The sequence below is a fragment of the Lingula anatina genome, chromosome 9 (assembly GCF_051362555.1).
Source record: "Lingula anatina isolate TDL-2025a chromosome 9, LinAna3.0, whole genome shotgun sequence".
NCBI lineage: Eukaryota > Metazoa > Brachiopoda > Lingulata > Lingulida > Lingulidae > Lingula > Lingula anatina.
The window spans coordinates 16,804,836-16,825,601 of NC_141775.1; the positions used below are offsets into that span (position 1 = coordinate 16,804,836).

Here is a 20,766-nt window from a genome sequence, read left to right on the forward strand (position 1 = left end):
ATGGTTCTTCCACTTAGCATATGCCCCTCGGATTGTTCTGTCAAACTTTGTCGTTGGGGGATATAAGGGAATCAGTTTGATGGAAGAGGATTTTGGTGACTTTCTCAAAGCACAACGAGCTCTTCTGAGTGGATCGATTACATATACAGCATAATCGTAGTACAACTCATTTTGAAAGAGAAAAAAGTCACCTCTTCTTCTTAATCCTTTCCTACCTGCAGATGTGCCATTTTGGACTAACTTCACTGTAAGCCGGTTGAAAAGCACATGTGGCATAAAGTTATCTTTCCCTTGTATGAATAGTGTTCCTTCACTGCCAACCCCAGATTCTGGATTCTTGCATACCTGAAGTAAGCTGGGCACATAGAACTGTCGAGAAGTAGGCTTTTCTGTTGTACCTGGCTTGACATCCTGTTGCAAAAGGATGTTGAATTGTACCATAACACTGATTACAATGGACTTCAATTCACTGTCATCTCCCCATAGCTCATCCAAGAGTCTTTCATCTAAGATGCCCCTCTTTAATGCAGACCAATACGGAGTCCCTTTGGCTTTGACATGGTGTTTATCAACTGCTATAATAGACCTGAATGCGTCTATCAGCCATGATGGATTCAAAATGACAGTGTCTGAAAGATCATCAGTCTGAAAATGCATAAGATCTCCATTGTCATGATGGAACTGGAGGAATGACTTCAGCTCAATGGCATCCTGCATTCCAACTTTAAGAGCTAAATTTTGCAGCTCTTCATACCTTATCCACCTTTTTCCTCGTTTCTCGGGTGCTCGTCGCAGCTGAAGATCTTCTTCTAATCTAATCCATCTTATTGGATTCTTCTCTCCCCAAGATTTTTGGCTTTCAGCAATTTTCATAATATATCGACGGAGATCAGATATTTCTTGATCTTCATCTTGACATGTGTTGTCAATTGCAAAGAAACGAGGATCAACATGCACACCACTTCTCTTCTGTTGTATATGCTGCCGCATTTTATTAAAGTACGCATTTATTTCTTCTTCGTGCTGTAAGAGAATGGGAGAATGTTTTTCAACATACTGCAAGCTTCAACCACATATTTTATCAGTCAATTGTCATAATTACTTATTCAGAGCAGTTTAATTTTATTTATTATTTTTTGTTTGTTTGTTTGTTTGTTTTAGTACTAATGCCTACCTTCTCTTTGGGAACATTTTCCAGGTATTTGTCTTTATGCGTGCAAGCAATGATTATTCGGGGGGACAATACCCCATCTTCACTCATGTTTTGCTGTTGCGCATAAGTATGGATTGCGTCTATCCAATAAACAGTAAAGTCTGGAAATAAATCAGACACATTTCAAAATATATTTTACTGTTTGATCTGTTTGAATACAGAAAGCTGACATTGAAAGGATGAATTACAAGTATTCTAGGGATAAAATAGTAGACATTTACTAGCAATAGCACTTTCTTCCCAAGCAAGCCCTGAAAATGGTTTCATGAACCCTTTCCATTAAAACACTTGTGCAACCTGTGTAAGAAATTAAGGCTGGACTGTCTGCCCGGGGCTGATAACTTTCAGAATGGGCTGAGAAGTTTTCCCAACAGCTACTTTTGAAGAGGACTGAACTTTTGGTCCAGCAACTAATTTTCTTAAGAGGCAAACACTGAGTACAACTGATTGTAAATCATAAACTAAATAATAAACAATTGTGAGCTGGTGGATGCCTTACCAAGAATAGTTCCTGAGAAGTGTTCAGCACCATGCCATTGGTCGTCAAGCCTGTCTGTTAAAGCAAGGCTCATATCAATGACAAGAATGTAAATAGCTCTGGGAGAAAGGAAAGTGTGGTGGGTGTTGTAATACACACTTTGCCCTCCAAAATCCCAGACTGCTAGACGAGGTGGTGGGTTTTCAATGTCGTATGAGCTTTCTGTCAAATGTGTTAAGACATCAGACGGGAGCTGTATACTCTCCTCTGTTTTTAAATGGGACAAAGCCTCCTTGGAACTACTAGGGCTGGGCTGATATTCTGAAAATATAAATATTTCAGTATTAAAAAAGAATAAAGACAATTCTAATCACTTAGTTGCATGAGGCTTATACACAGTGATGGCTGGATCATTTTTAGAGAGAAACAATTTTGAAACTAGAGGATCAGAGAGGCCATACCACCTCTAAGTATTATACCACTAGCATTCATGGGAAAATGGTAAAAAAGCTAACATGAGTTCTCATTTTTTTTTTGTTGAATGCTACAATTTATAACAAAATCAAGGGGAAAAGTAAAAGATCAAATCCAAATTTGTAAAGTGCAGTTCATGGCGAAAAGGAGGTCAAATGTCAAATTCAAAGTCACAGAAAGACTGTCAATATATAAGTTCCTATTCAAGTTTATTAGTATCAACTGGCATATCTGTCAGTTTTGGAGATAAAGTTGTACAATTTAGCCCATGGTGAAAATTATGTCAAAGGTCAAATTCAAGGTCATAGTGAGATTGCCAGTGTACAGTGTATGACTTCTTATTCAAGTTCAATATTAACTATGGCCCTATCTCTGTCAGTTTTGGACATATAAGGGATAGAAAAATTGCAAAGTTCAGTTCATGGTGAAAGTAGGTCAAAGGTCAATTTCAAGGTCACAGTTCAATTGCCAGTATATGACTTCCTTTTCAACTTCAATAGTAACTATGGACCTTTCTCTGCCAGTTTTGGAAATAAGGGACTAAAATTTTGGAGTTATAGTAATGTGCAATAAATTTCGCATAGAAGAAATTCATTGAAATAAAACAGGTCTTTCTGGTAGATATTCATGAAACGGGAGGTGCTCAGAAATTCCAAAGGTTTGAATTTCGTGAAATAATGTCATTTTTGACCAGAATCTTTTCCAGACTGCACAGGTTGCACATTTTATTTTCACCACCACAATGTACTTTTTGATACAGCATAACTTGTAAACCATATGAAAAAAAAAAAAACCTCTAAAAAGCTCTATCAATTGCAAAAAAAAAAAAAAAAAGTGGTCTCTAGCATTAATGGTTCCAGAACTGGGGAGAGTTTTCAGTTTTGGCATCTAATGGCTGCTTCTCTTGTGAAAATTTAATGGACAGACTGACCCCAAACTCAAGGAGATGAAAGATGACCCTAAGGGTAGCACCTGCCAATTATATTACAGATAGGTTGGGTCTGTGCAGTTTCTGAAAATTGACACAAATTGACATATGCTGATGGCAGTTTATTATGGGTTTAGATAATTGCAACAAATTTCTAAGATGTTAAAAACCCTACTGTACCCATTCCCTTCTCTTGTCCTCCTGTTGACGAAGTGTTCTCATCTTCACGTCTTGGGACATCTTGCCATAAAAAAGAAATAAACATCTTAAAGAAAGCATAAACATAAAATAAAATACCACATGCTTGGGCCTTTTATTTTTTTTATTTGTGCAATGTGGGCATCCTTTCACAAAAAAAAAAAAAAAAAAGCATACTAGTAACTCTACAAAACTGAACCGATCAAGCTCGATCAAACTTGATCTGCATATTTCTCCAAACTTGATCTGCATATTTCTTCATTTCTCCTTTAACTTTTAAAACAAAATAAGACACGGTTTTCATGTTATCTGCATAATGGTAGATTAAACATGCAGCAAACAAAAAACTGCATGAAATGTTTTTTTCCCACTCGTCTTGTTATCACAGAAAGACAACAGATGCAGAAGAAGGCTATTTGTATAGACGCATCCATGTCTGTACATAAAAATTCATTTTTTTATTATTATTAGAATCCGTAGGCATTCGATCCATCACTGTCAGTCTACTAAAGTTGGGTTGTATTGCAATCGTTAAATAACAAAATATAAATCAAAAGGGAACATTATCCACAAACTAAAGATAGTTTTTAATTGGCATCTTGACACAAAAAGAGACCATCACAATTGAAGTTCTTTTACAGAGCACTTTAAGATAACATTATTGGTCACTCTAGAATTGCTTTGTTATTGTATCCTATTTTCAAGAAAGAAAGCTTAAACGTGATTGAACACTTATAAAATATATGGTTTGATTAATTTCATTATCCTCTGTTTCTTTTTCCCTTCTTTGTTTCCTTCTTTTTGTTTATTACATATATATAGGAACTACTGACTTAAGCTAACAAATGTTTCTGCAAATTTACATCATTACATATACATGTACATCTCTATATCTTGAGTGTCACAGTACTTACATTTCTCCGCTTTCTCTGATGTTGGCGCATTAGTCGTCTCCACAACTTGGCCCAAGGGTTGCAACTCTACAATAATTCATTCAAAAATTCAAATTAATCTTATGTTCATTAAAATCATTCTAAGAATATGCATGCAATATATTTATAATATCATCTAATTTTTTTATGATTTTATGAAATTAGAAAATGTTTCTGCAGTTAATCATCAAGACACTTTTACACATATACATGTTCTAGTTCTAGTAGTTAGTTGTACACACACAGGAATTACCTGCATGACTTGCCCGGATTTCCTCATGTATCTTTCTCGTGTTAACAGCAAGCAAACGTGATATTGCTGGCCCATGACAGTCTATGAATTAAAATAATAATTTAACTATTTGTCATAAAATACATGTACATGTTTTCTGTTTAAAGAGACTGAGGTGATCCAGTTGCCGTAAATAAATGATAGGAATTAAAGGAATTGTCCTTGCAGATTAATAAATCTTCAAGTCGTATATTTAGAGTTGAAATATATGAAATAAATTAATTTGAATAATGAAACACTTTTTAGCTCTCTGAATAACTACAGTTGTTCTTACCAGCTTCATCTGAATTCCAACCCTCCTTTACAAGAACATAGTCAGTTTCTATACCATTAGTGATTGGATCATTATCTTCATCATAGTCCTTTCCGAGTAGCCTCTTTCTCAGGTGTGTTTTACCTGCACCGTAATGGCCCAGCAGCATCACCCTTGCCCTCTTTACTCTTTCAAAGCCATCCTTACATGCCCGTTGATATGCTTCTTGTAGAAGAGGGTCTTGTCTATTGATTTCCTCTGAAAACTGACCTGAAACATTAAAGCTGCATTTTAGTCATAGTTTTGGTACAAAACTCAACCAAACATCTCTATATTGTTTCAAATAAAACAGTGGATATTTAAAATGGAATATGTCAGATCCAAAGGCATGTCTATATTAAAAAAAAAAACTAGAAATGGCATGATAATGATTAAAATATTCGACAAAGAAAATGCAGTATGCAGCCGTGCATCTGTCATTCTGACAGCCAGTTTAAGTTATACGAAGTCCATTGAGAGCTTGCGCTTCAGCAAGGCCTCTATTGATAATATAACAGATATGATAAAAGATGACATCGCGCCTGCTACCAACAGAATGCACGTAATCTCTGCGAGAGACCAAGTAATTATTGAATATATATATATATATATATATATATATATATATATATATATATATATATATATATATATATATATATATAACAAAGTCACGGTTACCTCAACCTGTCTATCTATAACTGGGTACCGAGAACTGTCAACATTGTTAACATCACTCCATCACATTTACAGTAAATTATTCTTCTTAGTATTAGCTGACCTTGCAAGGAAGTTTATTGGAATATATTTCTGAGTAACAAGTAACGAAAATTCACTAGTTCACTAAAGACACAGAAAAACTGTCTCTTTTACTTAAATCACCTTTTTTTAATATTTACAGCATTGGTTAACATAGTATCACGTTTTCAATAATTAATATTTTAAACTAGAATCCATGTCTTGCAACACGACGACATAACAACAACGTTGAGTCAATGACCAAAATACAACGTTGAGTCAAAATCACATAACACACACTGGACAATAGAAGTGTCACCCCCTAAATCAGACTAATAAAAGTAGGCAGATCGTGGGTAGCTATAATGTCTGTTCTAATTATAATGTGACTAATGAGTATAAAACCGCTCTACCATGGAATTGTATTGTTGGTCTTGTACATGTACAGCAAATGTCATTCCTGTCTTCTTCCAATATGGCAAGATACAGGCAATTATCTAACGTTTGTAGGTGCAGGTTATTAAAGGAGAATGGTCATATAAAAATCTATTTCTCGACTTTTGAAGATTCAACACTCAATCTTTACACTAGAGGTACATTTTAATCGATCCCCGCCATTTAAAAATTATATAAACAATCTATTAGTAGTAAAAAAGCGTTTTAGTAAACCTCACCTCAATATGCATAAATGAAGCAACAGATCTGGGTCACGTGGTACTGTGACGACAATTAGGATAAAGGTCTATGAGACTCATCTGAGCTGCATGGTGCAAACAGACAGAATAATTTTGGAAAGTTGTGTTGAACGGAGTTGAGCAATTTTCTTAATGCCTCAGTGTGTTGCCGTGGGATTCACCAAAATTGCAGCACTCCTTGACTATCTCTCTTTGTCTGTGACGGTCTTCCGTGACTAACTTACTAACTTCGGTGACAATAGATGCGATGCTCGCGATCTCGGTCTACTCAGGTGTTTTAGATCATATCAAAAGCTGATAGTCTTTTAGATACTGTCATCAGTTTACTAATTGCTGATGCATTTTTAAATGCATTGTAGTTGACCACGAGCTCGTTAACGATAAAACCTGTTAATTATGCACCGCTGCACTTCCCAACCCAGGTAATAACAGGTAAGAAACTCGTCTTGGTGGGCTTTCATATTTTTCAATATATCTCATTTATTTCATGGGGTTATTTTATTGGTATTTGTAAATGACGTTAAATATCAATATTTAAACAATTAAGTTCAAACACGGTCGCCAACATTAATAAAAGAAATTGCTCTCAGGGTATCTTGAAGCATGCGTATGCCCAGGCTATACTTCCGTGGAAGAAAACGTGTTGAGGAAAAACAGGAAAAAGAGCATTATATTAAAGAAAAAATGGGAACTGCTGTAATAAAATGGTTCGTAATCCTAATTCGTTTATGCTTTGAGGATTTGTTTCTGAAGATTATTTCATCTGAAATGTTAAATAATTTAAAAGATTGGACATTTTATAACTTGAAACGCAAATTCTGCGTCTGTACGCAAAACTTTTTGCAAATTTGTAAGCTTATAACACCGTGCTATAAAGGTCTACCCAAAAAAAAATTTGCTTGGGTAAAATTGAGTACGGAATGAACTGGAGACACTTGGCTTGTCATTTAGTTTACACCATAATATGTCAGATAACTTTATACTGTAAAAGAGTAAAGATTGAAGGATAATTTTAGACAAACTTTGACGGGGGAAATATCTACATAGAGTAAAGGGCTATTTCGCCAACATCTTGTTGAAAATTTTACACTGCAATTCTATTTAAATAAGCTAAGGAACTAATTGCCAAATTTAGACTCTCATCACATAACAGAGCGTAACCAGACCTGCAAAAAATTGTACGCACAGATTTAAAAAAATACAAGCACATACAGCAAAATGTAGACTTACGCAAAACATGAAGGACAGCGTAATCACAGCAAATGTACCTCATATAGTAGCTTAATATCCATTAATAATAAAATCATCATTTAAGTCAAAAATATTCTCGCGATTTTTAATAAATATTCTAATTTACCCAGAACGGTATATTTATTTAAAAGGCGGCTAACTGAAATATAGTTTTATGATTTGTTTGTGAAAATTGCTCATGTCACCCTGTTAGTTTGGAGGACTAAGCTGGATCAAGTCCATGTTAAGATTCCTATGAAGCTCTGCAGGAAAATTTCTTCCTTTGTTTCTCTAGCTCCTCAATAAGCCTGGTGTTCACATTTTATCTAGTACCCCCAGGTCTACGGTAGCTGCTCTTTGAAACTAACGCACAGGTAGATTTTTACCTGAGATTACTGAGTAAAGCTTAGAGTGCGTTCGATACAAGCAAGACAAATTAAATGCCATTTAACCCTCTAATTCAGAGGTAAAGGAAGTTCTAGTTAGATGGATGATTAAGATAGGACTTGTAAAGATAACGGGCTTTGTTTACCTCAGTTTAATAAAAGTATGCAAGACGGAGTGTCAGCGGTTTAATAAAATTAATTGAATTTCACAAATAACATGGACCTCATATGCAATAATCAGCAGTACCCTTAACTCATTCAAATGCAGTGTTTTATACAGCTTGGGACAACCATAATTAAATGCTTGTTAAAGAATTGACTAGACGGGAAATGGTTTTACACAGCCCCACGAGGATTTACACCCCCCGGTTAAGAGATTTGAATGAGTATAAACTTTAATCAGAAGCCAGAGAAGTCATCTTACAGGTAGACAATGCAGCTGAGTTTGACAGCTAAGCACGCTCTGTTCTCCAGTGGCTCGATTGTCGTCATCGGACCACGTGACCACGTAGCTCATTAACTCCCAGGCCGAGTAAATAGGGCGTTTTTTAAAGCCAAAAATTTACAAAATGAGCTTTTAATTTGTGTATTTGGATAAAGATATCGTTAGTTGGGCATGTTTTCTGAAGAATATGTTCCGTTCAGGCCATTCTGACGGCATGAAGCAAATCCTTTAACCTGAAGAGGCGGAATATAAGCAATGTCAGAATATCGATACAATTTAATTGTTCAGTCAGAACCGTGCAGACGGGCACGATGCTGGCGAACTGCTGTTAAAGCATTTGAACCACATGCACTGGATTTTCGACCCCGGAGCAGCATATTTATCATGGTGTGGGGCTGCATCAGCATCCATGGCGTGGGCGAATTGATACTGGTTGATGGAAATATGAATCACTAGAAATATATCGATGTTTTGGAGTTAGCCTTGCTACCATATATTACTAACATGTTTGGTGACAGGTATTATCCATTTGTTCACCAGGATAACAATGCTCCTTGTCACAGGCCCAGAGCAGTTGATGATTGGTTTGACCAACAGGACATCGCAGGGTGATGTGGCCTACCCAGAGTACGGATGCAAACATAATAGAAAATGTGTGGAATGATATGTCAAAACTTTTGACAAATGCCCGTCTAACCAGCAGATAAACTCTGTTATACTCAGTGTTTCGTGCTTGGGCCAGCATAATCCCTGAACGCATCAGACAATTATATGAATCCTTGCCTCGTAGACTGGCACCTACTATTAGGTCACGTGGCTATGCCACTAAGCACTAATTTTAGACTTGAAACTGCATATTTTGGTAGAATGTATATTTTTTTTCTCATTTTGTGATTTTTTGTGAAATTTGATGTTAATAAAATGATACCAGGAGCATATCATTCCACAGTCATTTATCTCCCCCATATTATTGGTTCAGTAGGGGCAAGGAGTTATAACAGAAGGCTCTGTTATAACTCCTTGGTAGGGGTGACACTTTTATTGTCCAGTGTGTGTATGAGGGCGTTTTGACGTGCCTGGATCAATACTGATTTGACGTTGAATTTAGGTAGATCAACAGCTATTCAAAGTCCCAACCTGTTTTCAACGTTGATCCAAAGTCACTATGCCTAATATTCTATAACAAGTTGAGACAGCAATATGATATATACATAGACATTTTAAGAAGTTATATACAGTTTGTACGTAATCTAAATTTTAATTTTGCACAGCAGGTAGTGTTGATGTTGGGAATGGGTAACTAGCAAATAGCTTCAGCCCACTCAAAAATACCAGAATTAGAAAGGATTTTAAAACAATTTAAAAAATGCATAAATTCTACATACAGAACTATTGAAGTTGGTTTTCTAATTTAAGCTGTTTCCTCAAGGTGGAAGTGTGTTTGTTTCTAATCACTGCATGCTTTTTCTCACATAATTCAATCAAAAGAGATGCCTGGGTCCAATCTGCCTTTCTCTGTCGTTTGCTTGCTAAAGCAGGTTCAAAGACATTGTAAGACAAATAAAAATCACAAAATATTTCATAACAATTATATATTTCCACAGTAAACATATTTTACTCACCTTCTTTCATTTGAATGTACTTGAATGACTTAACTTTCCCCCACTTATCTCCCACCACCAGTTGGCCAGCAGGGTTGATGACTACTGCACTGGGTAACAACAGTCCATCATCCTCAGTGACAATGTATCTGATAAACTGTCCCTGTGGACTCAGTGCCACTATCCTGTCGTTTCCATAGTCAGCAATGAAAATGTGACCATAGCTGTCTGTGCACACTCCATATGGTATCCTCAGTTCACTGCCTCCTCTACCACCATACTGGTACAGATGATCACCAGTAGGTGACAACACATGTACACAGTCTCCCCACATGTCTGATATCACAATGTTATCATTCACACTGTTCACTGTACTGTAGCCAGGGGTTAAACACATGCTGAGTGGAACAGTGTTCAGGAGCTGTCCACTGTCTGCATGGAATGTGAAGATGGACTTCTTTCCTCTGTCACAAACCATCACATGACCTTTTCTGTTCAGTGTAATACCCCGTGGATCCTCCAGTAGACCCTGACCCATGGTTGTCACCTGCTGACCTCTGGTGGAGTACACTTGGACACATCTGTCACCCTGTGATGTTATATACAGGTGACCAGTCTGTGACACAGCCACGTCATACGGTCTTTTTACTTTTATGTTAAACTTAAGTTGCCCTTTATATGTGAATACTTTTGTTCTGTTGTTTCCATGATCCACAACATACATGTGTTCTTTATCTATGGCTAACCCAGCAATGTTCTGTCCTCTATCATCTTCCAGTTCAGCACTGAAGGAATGCGCACATTCTGCCTTCTCTAAGAAAACAAGAGGATGTGGAGCTGATGTTGGATTTGTTTCCTGTTCAGCTATTGGAGGTTGTGTCTGTACTGTCACCTGTCCTGATCTTGGATTTACACTTCGTCTAGACTGCCCTAACATGGCTTCCATCTCGACAGTAGATCTTGCAGTTCTCAGTCACAACAAATGTGTCAGCGGTTGCTAAAATTCATGTTCAATTCTGGTGCTACAGCTTGGAGATCACAGTAACATAAACACTTGCTCCATATACCTACAAGTCGGCCAGATCATACATCTTTCTTTAATGAATCTGTTCAGCATTATCTCACAGTCTTTGTCCTCTTACTTCCTAATGTGCTTGAGCATGGGGACTCTAAAAATCAGCAATCCGTCGTACTGTCCGTCTCCCCGTCTATCATTTGTACAAAAATACTTTCCATAAAGTTTGCAATAGTTAATTTTCCCTTTGGTTTATAGGCACTGCATCAAGGCTAATCCGTATATTGACTGCTTTTGGTAATAACAATCATAAAACCCAATTGGCAGCACGAAAACGCCAACTGTTCTTTTAACAACGATAGACTTAGGTGCGCACATTTGCCTTTAGACAACAAATGCAATCAATACATGAACATAAAACACGAAAGGTAATTAAATATTCCCCTGATCCCATAGCCTGACAAAGCCTTCAAAGCTGAATGGACTTATCGATAAACGAACCTTCTATTTATTCTTTGCTGTCCTCAAATGCGGGCACATAACACTCCATACCAGATGTGTGAAATGGGCACAACTGTACAATAATATGTATTCTATTCCCCAGACAAAAATCTAGTGGAAAATATTTCTGTGGTCCCATTGTCCCGTATGGTTAGGAAAACATAGATTTATTTACATTTAACTGCAGTAGAATGAATAGAACCAGACCGAAAAATAGAAAACTTGTTTATTTTATTTCTCAAGTAAGTGATCGCTTGCTGACGATTTTTGTGGCGGGAACAAAACACAAACAGGTGAATTAATGTTCTTTTCATATCCAGTGGTCCATTTCACTGGTCCATTCAGGGCCTTCTTTTACACGAAGTATTGAATTTAAGCAATGACGTGGGGGTTGTATATAAATATGTATGTGTTCAGGTCAACAAAATAAAACTCTGCGAAGTAACTGCAGATAGTGAACTAGCATAGAATTAAGTACAGGGAAAAGGGGGTTGCTTAACACAGATTACCAGTTATAGTTAAAATTGAAAGAATATGTGGGACAGGAGAGGTGTTTGATTCAAGTGCGTGTAAGACTACAGTGCCATGATCGGAAATGGTTTAAAAGTTACCAGAAGGTGGACAGCTGCTCAAACGCATTTCTACGTAGAAACATTTCAAGGTCTAGTAGCATTACCCCTAAGGACGGGGCGTGGTGATGCGTTCACTTCATCCTCTATAAACGAATGGTAAAGATGCAGAAGTAAAAGAAACATTCCTCATCAAATAGTAACTACTACGTTTCACTTTACATTGTTTGGGGGGGGGGGGGGCTCAAATAGATATATGCAACATGGAACTACTACTTTGGTAATAGAATATATTTCGCAATCACATCTTTTGTATCGCACCATCTTATATACAGAACATTTAGAGAGGACAATGGAAAACATTGTTCGGTAATGATATTAGAGCTGGGTTTTCTGGGAGTGCCAGTGAGCGTCCACAGGAAAAAAACAGCAAAGGACCTGGACCACGTCTGATTGAATGTGGAATTGACCTAGAACGTGCTGTCAACGCTTAAACAGGAGCGCCTGTCCATGGAGTGTCAGGTGGCATCCTTATTTAGAATATACAGAAAGAAGATGTTCGTTTGTGGTGTCAACAAGGAATGTTAAAAGTTCAAAAACTGATGTGTGTGTCACTGCCAGCAACCTCTCTCTTATAACTGGATGACCCAAATTTGTTGAAGTTGATCAAGTGGGCCGGGCGTGGGGGATGGACACAGTGTGTGTTTTTTTTTTTTCAATAAATCTTGATGTTTTTGCTGTTGTATTGGCACCACAAAACAGGTATTCTTCTTCTTACAGATGAAAGGACAGAGGTTCTACTGGTGTAACTGTTAGGGCTTTGTTTCATTGTGGAAGTAGCTGCGTATGATGAATGTCTGCAGCAAACATTTTTCTCAAAGGGTAGATAGTGGTCCGTCTTTTGCATTCAGGAAACTCATTTGTTACTTTTGAATATGCTTTTCACAACCCACAAGGCAACCCACCACGTTGAACGCGGGATTAAGTACAGTATCCAACGGATGACGCTCTGACGCCAATTTGAGGGGAAAAAATGCCGTTTTCGGTATTGGGATTTTCTTTATAACCAAGACAGCTATTCAAGTGATTCAAAAGGCCTCATAAAGCTGGGTAAACGATCGGTTGCTCAGATAGTGAGATATACGTGGCAGCGATTAACTTATCTCGTCAATATAGAAAGCTGTTAAAACAGCCAAAAACGTTCACAGGTTGCTTAACAGGGCTTATAAGTCAAATGCTTAGCTGGCAAATTTATCTGTTATCGGTTATACGATCAGATGGAACCATTGCTCATTGTCATCTTAAAATGTTTTGTTAAGGTGCTTTGAAAGGGCAGAAAATCGTGCTTTTGTTACATTTCCCGACCACCCGTTAGGCTTGTAAGCGTGCCGCCATTTTGATTGACAGCTCTGGAGAGGGCCCTAGCCTAGTGATGCCCAGCAGGGTGTCAAGGATATGTAGAAGGAAGCGCTAACAAAGGCGATTACGTTTAACCGCAATTAAGAGGTGTGAAGTTGCCTTTGAACGTTTCAATGGGTATCCCTCGGCAATCGAGTAATTTTACCTTTTCTGTTATCGGCAAAGTGATCAGATAAAACTGGGAGACAGTAGTAGTTCTTAGCTGATTTTTATGGTAACTGTGAACTCGGGGGTTGAGGGGGGGGAGATATTAATTTTTTCAAGAAGTCTTTTTTTGATTTTTATTTTGGGTACATTTTGAACTCTTTCTTCCCGCTTGATCTCTGATTTTGACATTGTTTTTCTCCAAACATTGCAAAATGCAAGTGAACATGCGTTTTTATTTTCATTGTTATTTTTTAAATCATACTGTCAACCCTTGCTTGGATTTCTCTCGTTTGGCCATTCACATCAATTTTTTGCGTGTCTCTAAAGCTCCTTGATTTCATTTATTGGAGAATAAAATTATATTTTGTCAACATTAGTTTTTACCTTCGACAAACGGCGTCCAACAATCATTTCCAGTTTCGTAACGTGTCGCAGATACGCTCACCGATATATATCGCCAAAATTAAGAGCTAGGCTAAAAGTATCGTTTCTAGCTTTTTTTTTCTCTTAGTAATACGTTTTTCGTACAAATACATTTCTCAATTAATTTAGATGATTCGATTTACTCTTTCACCCATTTATTAGGTATACATAAAGAAAAAAGAAAGACGAATAATATTAAACATTTCATGATGCTTTTATTTGAGCTGTACATGCGCCAATGGCTGTAACTGCCTTTCGACCAACACAACGTCGCCGCCACACACAAGACAAACACACGACTTGTAGGCACTTTCTAACAACTGTCCACTATGCCAAAGCCTGTACCCAGTAGCTACTCTTTCTTCCTCACGATCACTGTCAAAAGACTCTGAGGGCTGTTCAAAGTCCTTCAAAATCTTACGAGCGCTCACTCCAGGTAGATTCTCTCTCTCGGCATCCGACTGAACAAATACCGGTTTTCCTCCAACCGCCCACATACTCTCAAAATTTTCTTTCTTTCCTCTGGAAATTGACTTTTAACACGAACTTTTCTCTTCCCCATAGCGTACTCAACTTCTTCACTGCTTAGCTGATGTAAGATTTATGACCTATCTCCGCACACGTAATCGGCTTATAACTCATTGACTATGCTCCGCCCCCCTCATGGCAACGGCTCTTAGCAACGGAGTTGTCAGCCTGACTGGGGCGCGTGGCGGTTGAAAAACTCATCAAAAGACACATTTTGCGGTGCAAATTCAAATTAATTTTTACATCCAACGTTAGATACTATTTTGATTAATAGAAACACACAAAAAACTCAAAAACATGATTTTAAGCGTAGTTAACCCTATCAGTCACCTTAAAAGTCCATTTCCAGAGGAAAGAAAGAAAATTTTGAAAGAGAGTAGGGCCTATGCGTGGCGGTTGGGGAAAACAGGTGTGACAGGAATGGAAGTCCGAGGCATGGAGGTCCGGGCTCCCATATGATTAGTACAGGTTAGGGTTAGTTGGAGTATTGGGGTTAGTATATGGGACGAATATCACCTGTACAAAGTAATGGGTGGCGGACTACGGTTCCTAGCGGACTTCCATTTCTGTTACACCGGCCCTATTTGTTCAGTCGGATAACTGATTTCTGTATACCTAATAAATGGGTGAAAGAGTTAATCGAATCGCCTAAATTAATTGACAAATGAAAGAAAAATCGATAAATAAATTTAAAAAAATGCTAAAAGGATACTTTTAGCCTAGCTCTTAATTTTTGCGATATTAATACCGGCGAGCGTATCTGCGACACGTTACGAAACCGGAAATGATTGTTGGTCGCCGTTTGCAAAAGGTAAATTTAATGTTGACAAAATAAAATTTTATTCTCCAAGATATGATATCATGGAGCTTGAGAGACACGCGAAAAATTGTGATGTGAATGGCCAAACGAGAGAAATCCAAGCAAGGGTTGACAGCATGATTAAAACAAAAATAAAAACGCATGTAAGCGGCTTTGCATTTTGCGATGTTTGGAGAAAAACAATTTAAAATCACTGATCAAGCGGGAAGAAAGAGTTCAAAATGTATCCAAAAATGAAAATCACAAAAAGACCCCGAAAATAGTCAAGACTAGCAGGTAAAAAGCAAATAGGGTCTAAGTGTCATGTGTGTAAAAATAAAATATTTATTCAAAAGCCTTCTCTCAGCCACTTTTACCGCTGAATCTTGTGCAGCTGAGCGTCTCCCCTTTATCTTAGCTGGCATTTTGAGAGAGACCGCTCTGAAGTAATCACTGGATTTTTCCGTTGATCTGACGATTACCAAGTGCCGTGCAAAATAATCCTGCAGCGTTACCCGTCAAAAAACTCTTATTAACACAAGTGACGGCCACTTGCTCTCGACAGACAGTTTTATCTGATCACTTTGTCGATAACAAAGAAGGAATCTCTCAGGTAAAATTACTCGTTTGCCGAGGAAGAGCCATTGAAACGTTCAAATGCAACTTCACACCTCTTAATTGCGGTTAAACGTAATCGCCTTTGTAAGCGCTTCCTTCTACATATCCTTGACACCCTACTGGGCATCACTAGGCTAGGGCCCTCTCCAGAGCTGTCAATCAAAATGGCGGCACGCTTACATGCCTAACGAGTGGTCGGAAAATGTAACAAAAGCACGATTTTCTGCCCATTCAAAGCACCCAAACAAAATATTTTTAGATGACAATAAGCAATGGTTCCATCTGATCGTATAACCGATAACAGGTAAATTTGCCAGCTAAGCATTTGACTAATAAGCCCTGTTAACCAACCTGTGAACGTTTTTGGCTGTTTTAACAGCTTTCTATATTGACGAGATAAGTGAATCGCTGCCAAGTATATCTCACTATCTGAGCAACCGATCGTTACAAAACTTGCACCTATTGTTGTTAGGAATGTGGACTACAGCATGATATCAGGGGTTTAAGGGAAAATTGTTTGCTTGTAAGTTATCGCCTTTTGAAGTGAATAACCCATTGAAATATGGGCTGATTTAACATAAAAGATGATAATATCAAAAGTAAATAGTTTAAGACAATTCCCTGGTACCCCGCTGTAGTGCTTTCACCCAGCTTTATGAGGCCTTTTGAATCACTTGAATAGCCGTTTTGGTTATAGAGAAAATCCCAATACCGAAAATGGCATTTTTCCCCTCAAATTGGCGCCAGAGCGTCATCCGTTGGACACTGTACTTAATCCCCGTCATTAATTGGCCTTTTGGGAAGTTTGTTTTAATTTTTTACAAAAACTTATAAGCCCAGGGCTTTGTTTCTATGACTTTGGTCCTTTTACTATTAGTGACCTTAACACGAACTTTTCTCTTCCCCCATAGTGTACTAGCTAGACTTCTTAGCTGCTAAGCTGATGTAAGACTTATGACCTATTACCGCACACGTAATCGGCTTATAACTCATTAAGGCTTCGTTCACATGCAATGTCTATTTTCTAAATTCTATTTTCTATTCGCGCTATCTTATGATCACGGTCTGTGCACTGAATATCCCGCCGCGTAATTACTGGCAGCGCGAGCCAGTTACTATAAGTTACTATAAGTAACTTGCTCGCGCTGCCAGTAATTACACGGCGGGATATTCAGTGCACAGACCGTGATCATAAGACATGCCGCAAATAGAAAATAGAATTTAGAAAATAGACATTGCATGTGAACGAAGCCTAACTGTGCTCCGACCCCCTCATGGCAACGGCCCTTAGTAACAGAGGCGTGGCTTAGTTGTCAGCCTGACTGGGGCGCGTTCCGGTTGAAAAACTCATCAAAAGACACATTTTGCGATGCAAATTCATAAAGATTATTACATCCAACGTTAGATACTTTTTTGATTAATATAAACACACAAAAAACTCAAAAACATGATTTTAAGCGTATTTAACCCTATCACCGGCCTTAATTGGCCTTTTGGGAAGTTTGTTTTAATTTTTTATAAAAACTTATAAGCCCAGGGCTTTGTTTCTATGCTTTTATTCCTTTTACTATTAGTCACCTTAAGCATTTATGTATTGGTTATAGTCAAGTTATGGGGTCGAGGAAAAATACAGGGGTAAATTTTGGATTTCAAAATTGAGGGAAAATATAAAAGAAAGGATTTTTAAATGCCATGATCATCCTCAGTTTTTACTTACTAGTTGTATTGTCATTAAAACGAACATATATATTTCCTAGATTTTCTTACAAATCACAAGCAATCCATTTTATTTAAACAAAGACGTGAGCAATTTGTGAATATGCGGTAATTTGAAACAAAAATTCTACTTGGGGATCAAAATAAGTACAGGTATACTCACACATGCAACCACAAAGAAAAGTGACATAAATACCTTAATTAAGTAAGACAATTTAACCCTCATCCACAAGGAAATGGAACCCTACGTACATGTAAACCCTGAAACCGGGCCTCAGAGGCCAGGTGTACCATGAAAATCTGACTCCCCCCAAAAAAAAAACATTCAAAAATCTAATTTAATTTGAGTAAATGACTATGATCTTGTAGTATGCATAATGGAGGACACATTGGCACTTTTTGTTAGTTTGCAGGTGAAAATTTTCATGAAAAAATTTTAAAAAAATTAAAGATTTGTATTTAACCACCCAAGGACTCCCCTATGAAAAAGCTATTTATTTGACATTTGATGACCATTTCAACATCTTTTCTTTGAGGATACTTTATGAGGATATATTGAAAGTACTTGAAAGTTTAATGGTTAAAAAATTGGGTGAAAAAAAAAAAATAATAAAAAACACATTAAAAAATAAGAAAAATTAAAGATTTATATTCTAACACCCAATGACCCCCCTATGAAAAAGCTATTTATTTGAGATTTGATGATCATTCTGACATCTTTTCTTTGAGGATACTTTATGAGGAATATATTGAAAGTACTTGAAAGTTTGATGGTTAAAAATTGGGTGAAAAAAATAATAAAAAAACACATGAAAAATAAGAAAAATTAAAGATTTGTATTCTAACACCCAATGACTCCCCTATGAAAAGGCCATCTATTTGATATTTGATGATCATTCTGACATCTTTTCTTTAAGGATACTTAATGAAGAATATATTGGAAATATTTGAAAGTTTGAATGGTAAAATACTGGGTATGCTATATGAGAAGAATTCAGTAAAAAGGCGATGGGGCCAATTTCTTGAGTTAAAAATGTAGCATTTTGACAAAGAAGTGCAAAACCTACAGGTAGTAAGATGAATACTTGTTTTAAAAATATCCACCAAAATTTTCACCACCAAACTTTCAAATAATAACAAAATGCACATCTCTGTGCAAACTATGTAGAAAACAATGGTATGGTGACTGAATATAAAATAGGTCCTTTTCTTTATGGGAATCCAAATCTCATGGGTATAAAAATGAAGATTTTCATGATTTATTTTTCATTCTTTCACTCACTATTTTATCATCAAACTTTTAAATATTTCCAATATATTTTTCATAAAGTATCCTAATAGAAAATATGTCAGAATGATCATCAAATATATCAAATAAATAGCTTTTTCATAGGGGAGTTATTGGGTGATAAAAAGGACATTTTTAATTTTCTATTTTTCATGTTTTTTTTTTAGTTTTTTCACCCAATAGTTTACCATCAAACTTTCAAATATTTCCAATATAATCTTCATAAAGTAAATTTAAAGGAAAGATGTAGAAATGATCATCCAATATCAAACTAGAGGATCAGAGAGACGATACCGCCTCCGAATATTGTACCACCAGCTGGAGCAAGCGCATTCGTATAGACCCCCACATACACAAAATAAGGGACACAGCCACCAGTCTTGTGCTTGACAAGCTGTAAACATGCAATCAACAAGAATTTTCAATATTTGCAAAAAATATATGAAACTAAAAATGGTACAATCAAATTTAAGTTCATCGTAAGGTAGGTGAAAGGTCATTTTCAAGGTCACAGTAAATTGCCAGTATATGACTTCCTATTCAAGTTCAATAGTAACTATGGACCTATCTCTGCCAGGTTTGGAGTTAAAAGAGAAAGAAATTAGCAGAGTTCAGTTCATGATAATAAGTAGATCAAAGGTCAATTTCAAGGTCACACTTAGATTGCCAGTATATGACTTCCTATTCAATTTCAATAGTAACTATGGACCTATCTCGCTAGTTTTGGAGATAAAAGGGAACCAAAATTTGCAAAGTTCAATTCATGATAAAAAGTGGGTCAAAGGTCAATTGCAAGGTCACACTTAGATTGCCAGTATATGACTTCCTATTCAAGTTCAATAGTAACTATAGACCTATCTTTGCCAGTTTTAGAGATAAAAGGGAAGCAAAATTTACAAAATTCAGTTCATGGTGAAAAGTAGGTCAAAGGTCAATTTCAAGGTCACAGTAAGATTGCCAGTATTTGACTTCCTATTCAAGTTCAATAGTAACTATGGACCTATCTCTGCCAGTTTTGGAGATAAAAGGGAAGCAAAATTTGCAAAGTTCAGTTCATGGTGAAAAATAGGTCAAATGTCAATTTCAAGGTCACAGTAAGATTGTCAGTATATGACTTTCTATTCAAGTTCAATAGTATCTATGGACCTATCTCTGCCAGTTTTGCAGATAAAAGGGACTAAATGTTATAATTTTGGAGTTACCATAAAGTGCCATACATTTCCTACAGAAAAAATTAATTAAAATAAAGAAAAGGTCATTTTGGTCAAAATTCTTGAAATGGGAGGTGCTCTGAAGTTCCAGGTGTTCAAATTTGATGAAATAATGTCATTTTTGACCACAAGTTGTCTGATTTGCCAAGCCTTATGTATTATTTTTCCGGAGTTCAAAATTTATTATCCATTACCGTACTGCACATTTTGCTTTCACCACCAATATGTATTTTTTGATACAGCATAACTTGAAAACCGTATGGAATACAAAAAAATGGAGACCACCTTCAGTGTTGGGCTTTACATGCTCTACAAAATGCAAAAAAGAATGGGTCTCTAGCATTAACGGTTCCCGAATTAGAGACAGTTTTCAGTTTCGGTACTTTATGGCCGCTACTCCAGTGAAAATGCACCGATTGACCCCAAATTCACGGAGATGAAAGATGACCCGAAGGGTAACACTTTCCAATAATATTATTGGTTAAGTCTGTGTGGTGTCTGAATAACAGGGCAAAAAAAATTTTTTTCGTAAAAAATTTCATTTTTTTGAAAATTTTGGCCCGTTTGACCTTGAAATAAAGGTCAAAGGTCAAATCCAAGGGCATATTTGAAATCTACACATATGACTTT

At 36.8% G+C, this 20,766-nt stretch overlaps 1 protein-coding gene and 1 long non-coding RNA gene across 2 annotated transcripts; both read right to left on the reverse strand.

The window, feature by feature from the left end:
* Positions 1–1,853: 1,853 nt before the first annotated feature.
* Positions 1,854–4,948, reverse strand: LOC147760001 (uncharacterized). Its single transcript, XR_015331229.1, has 5 exons — positions 4,790–4,948; positions 4,477–4,557; positions 4,206–4,271; positions 3,274–3,333; positions 1,854–2,012 (listed from the first exon to the last, which is right to left on the reverse strand). It is a non-coding gene; the product is annotated as an uncharacterized LOC147760001 (long non-coding RNA).
* Positions 4,949–9,915: 4,967 nt separating this feature from the next.
* LOC147760002 (E3 ubiquitin-protein ligase TRIM32-like) lies at positions 9,916–11,380 on the reverse strand. The gene has a single exon (XM_086995666.1). It carries the CDS (start codon positions 10,846–10,848, stop codon positions 9,916–9,918), a length of 933 nt encoding a protein of 310 aa, XP_086851792.1. The 5' UTR covers positions 10,849–11,380.
* Positions 11,381–20,766: the final 9,386 nt, after the last annotated feature.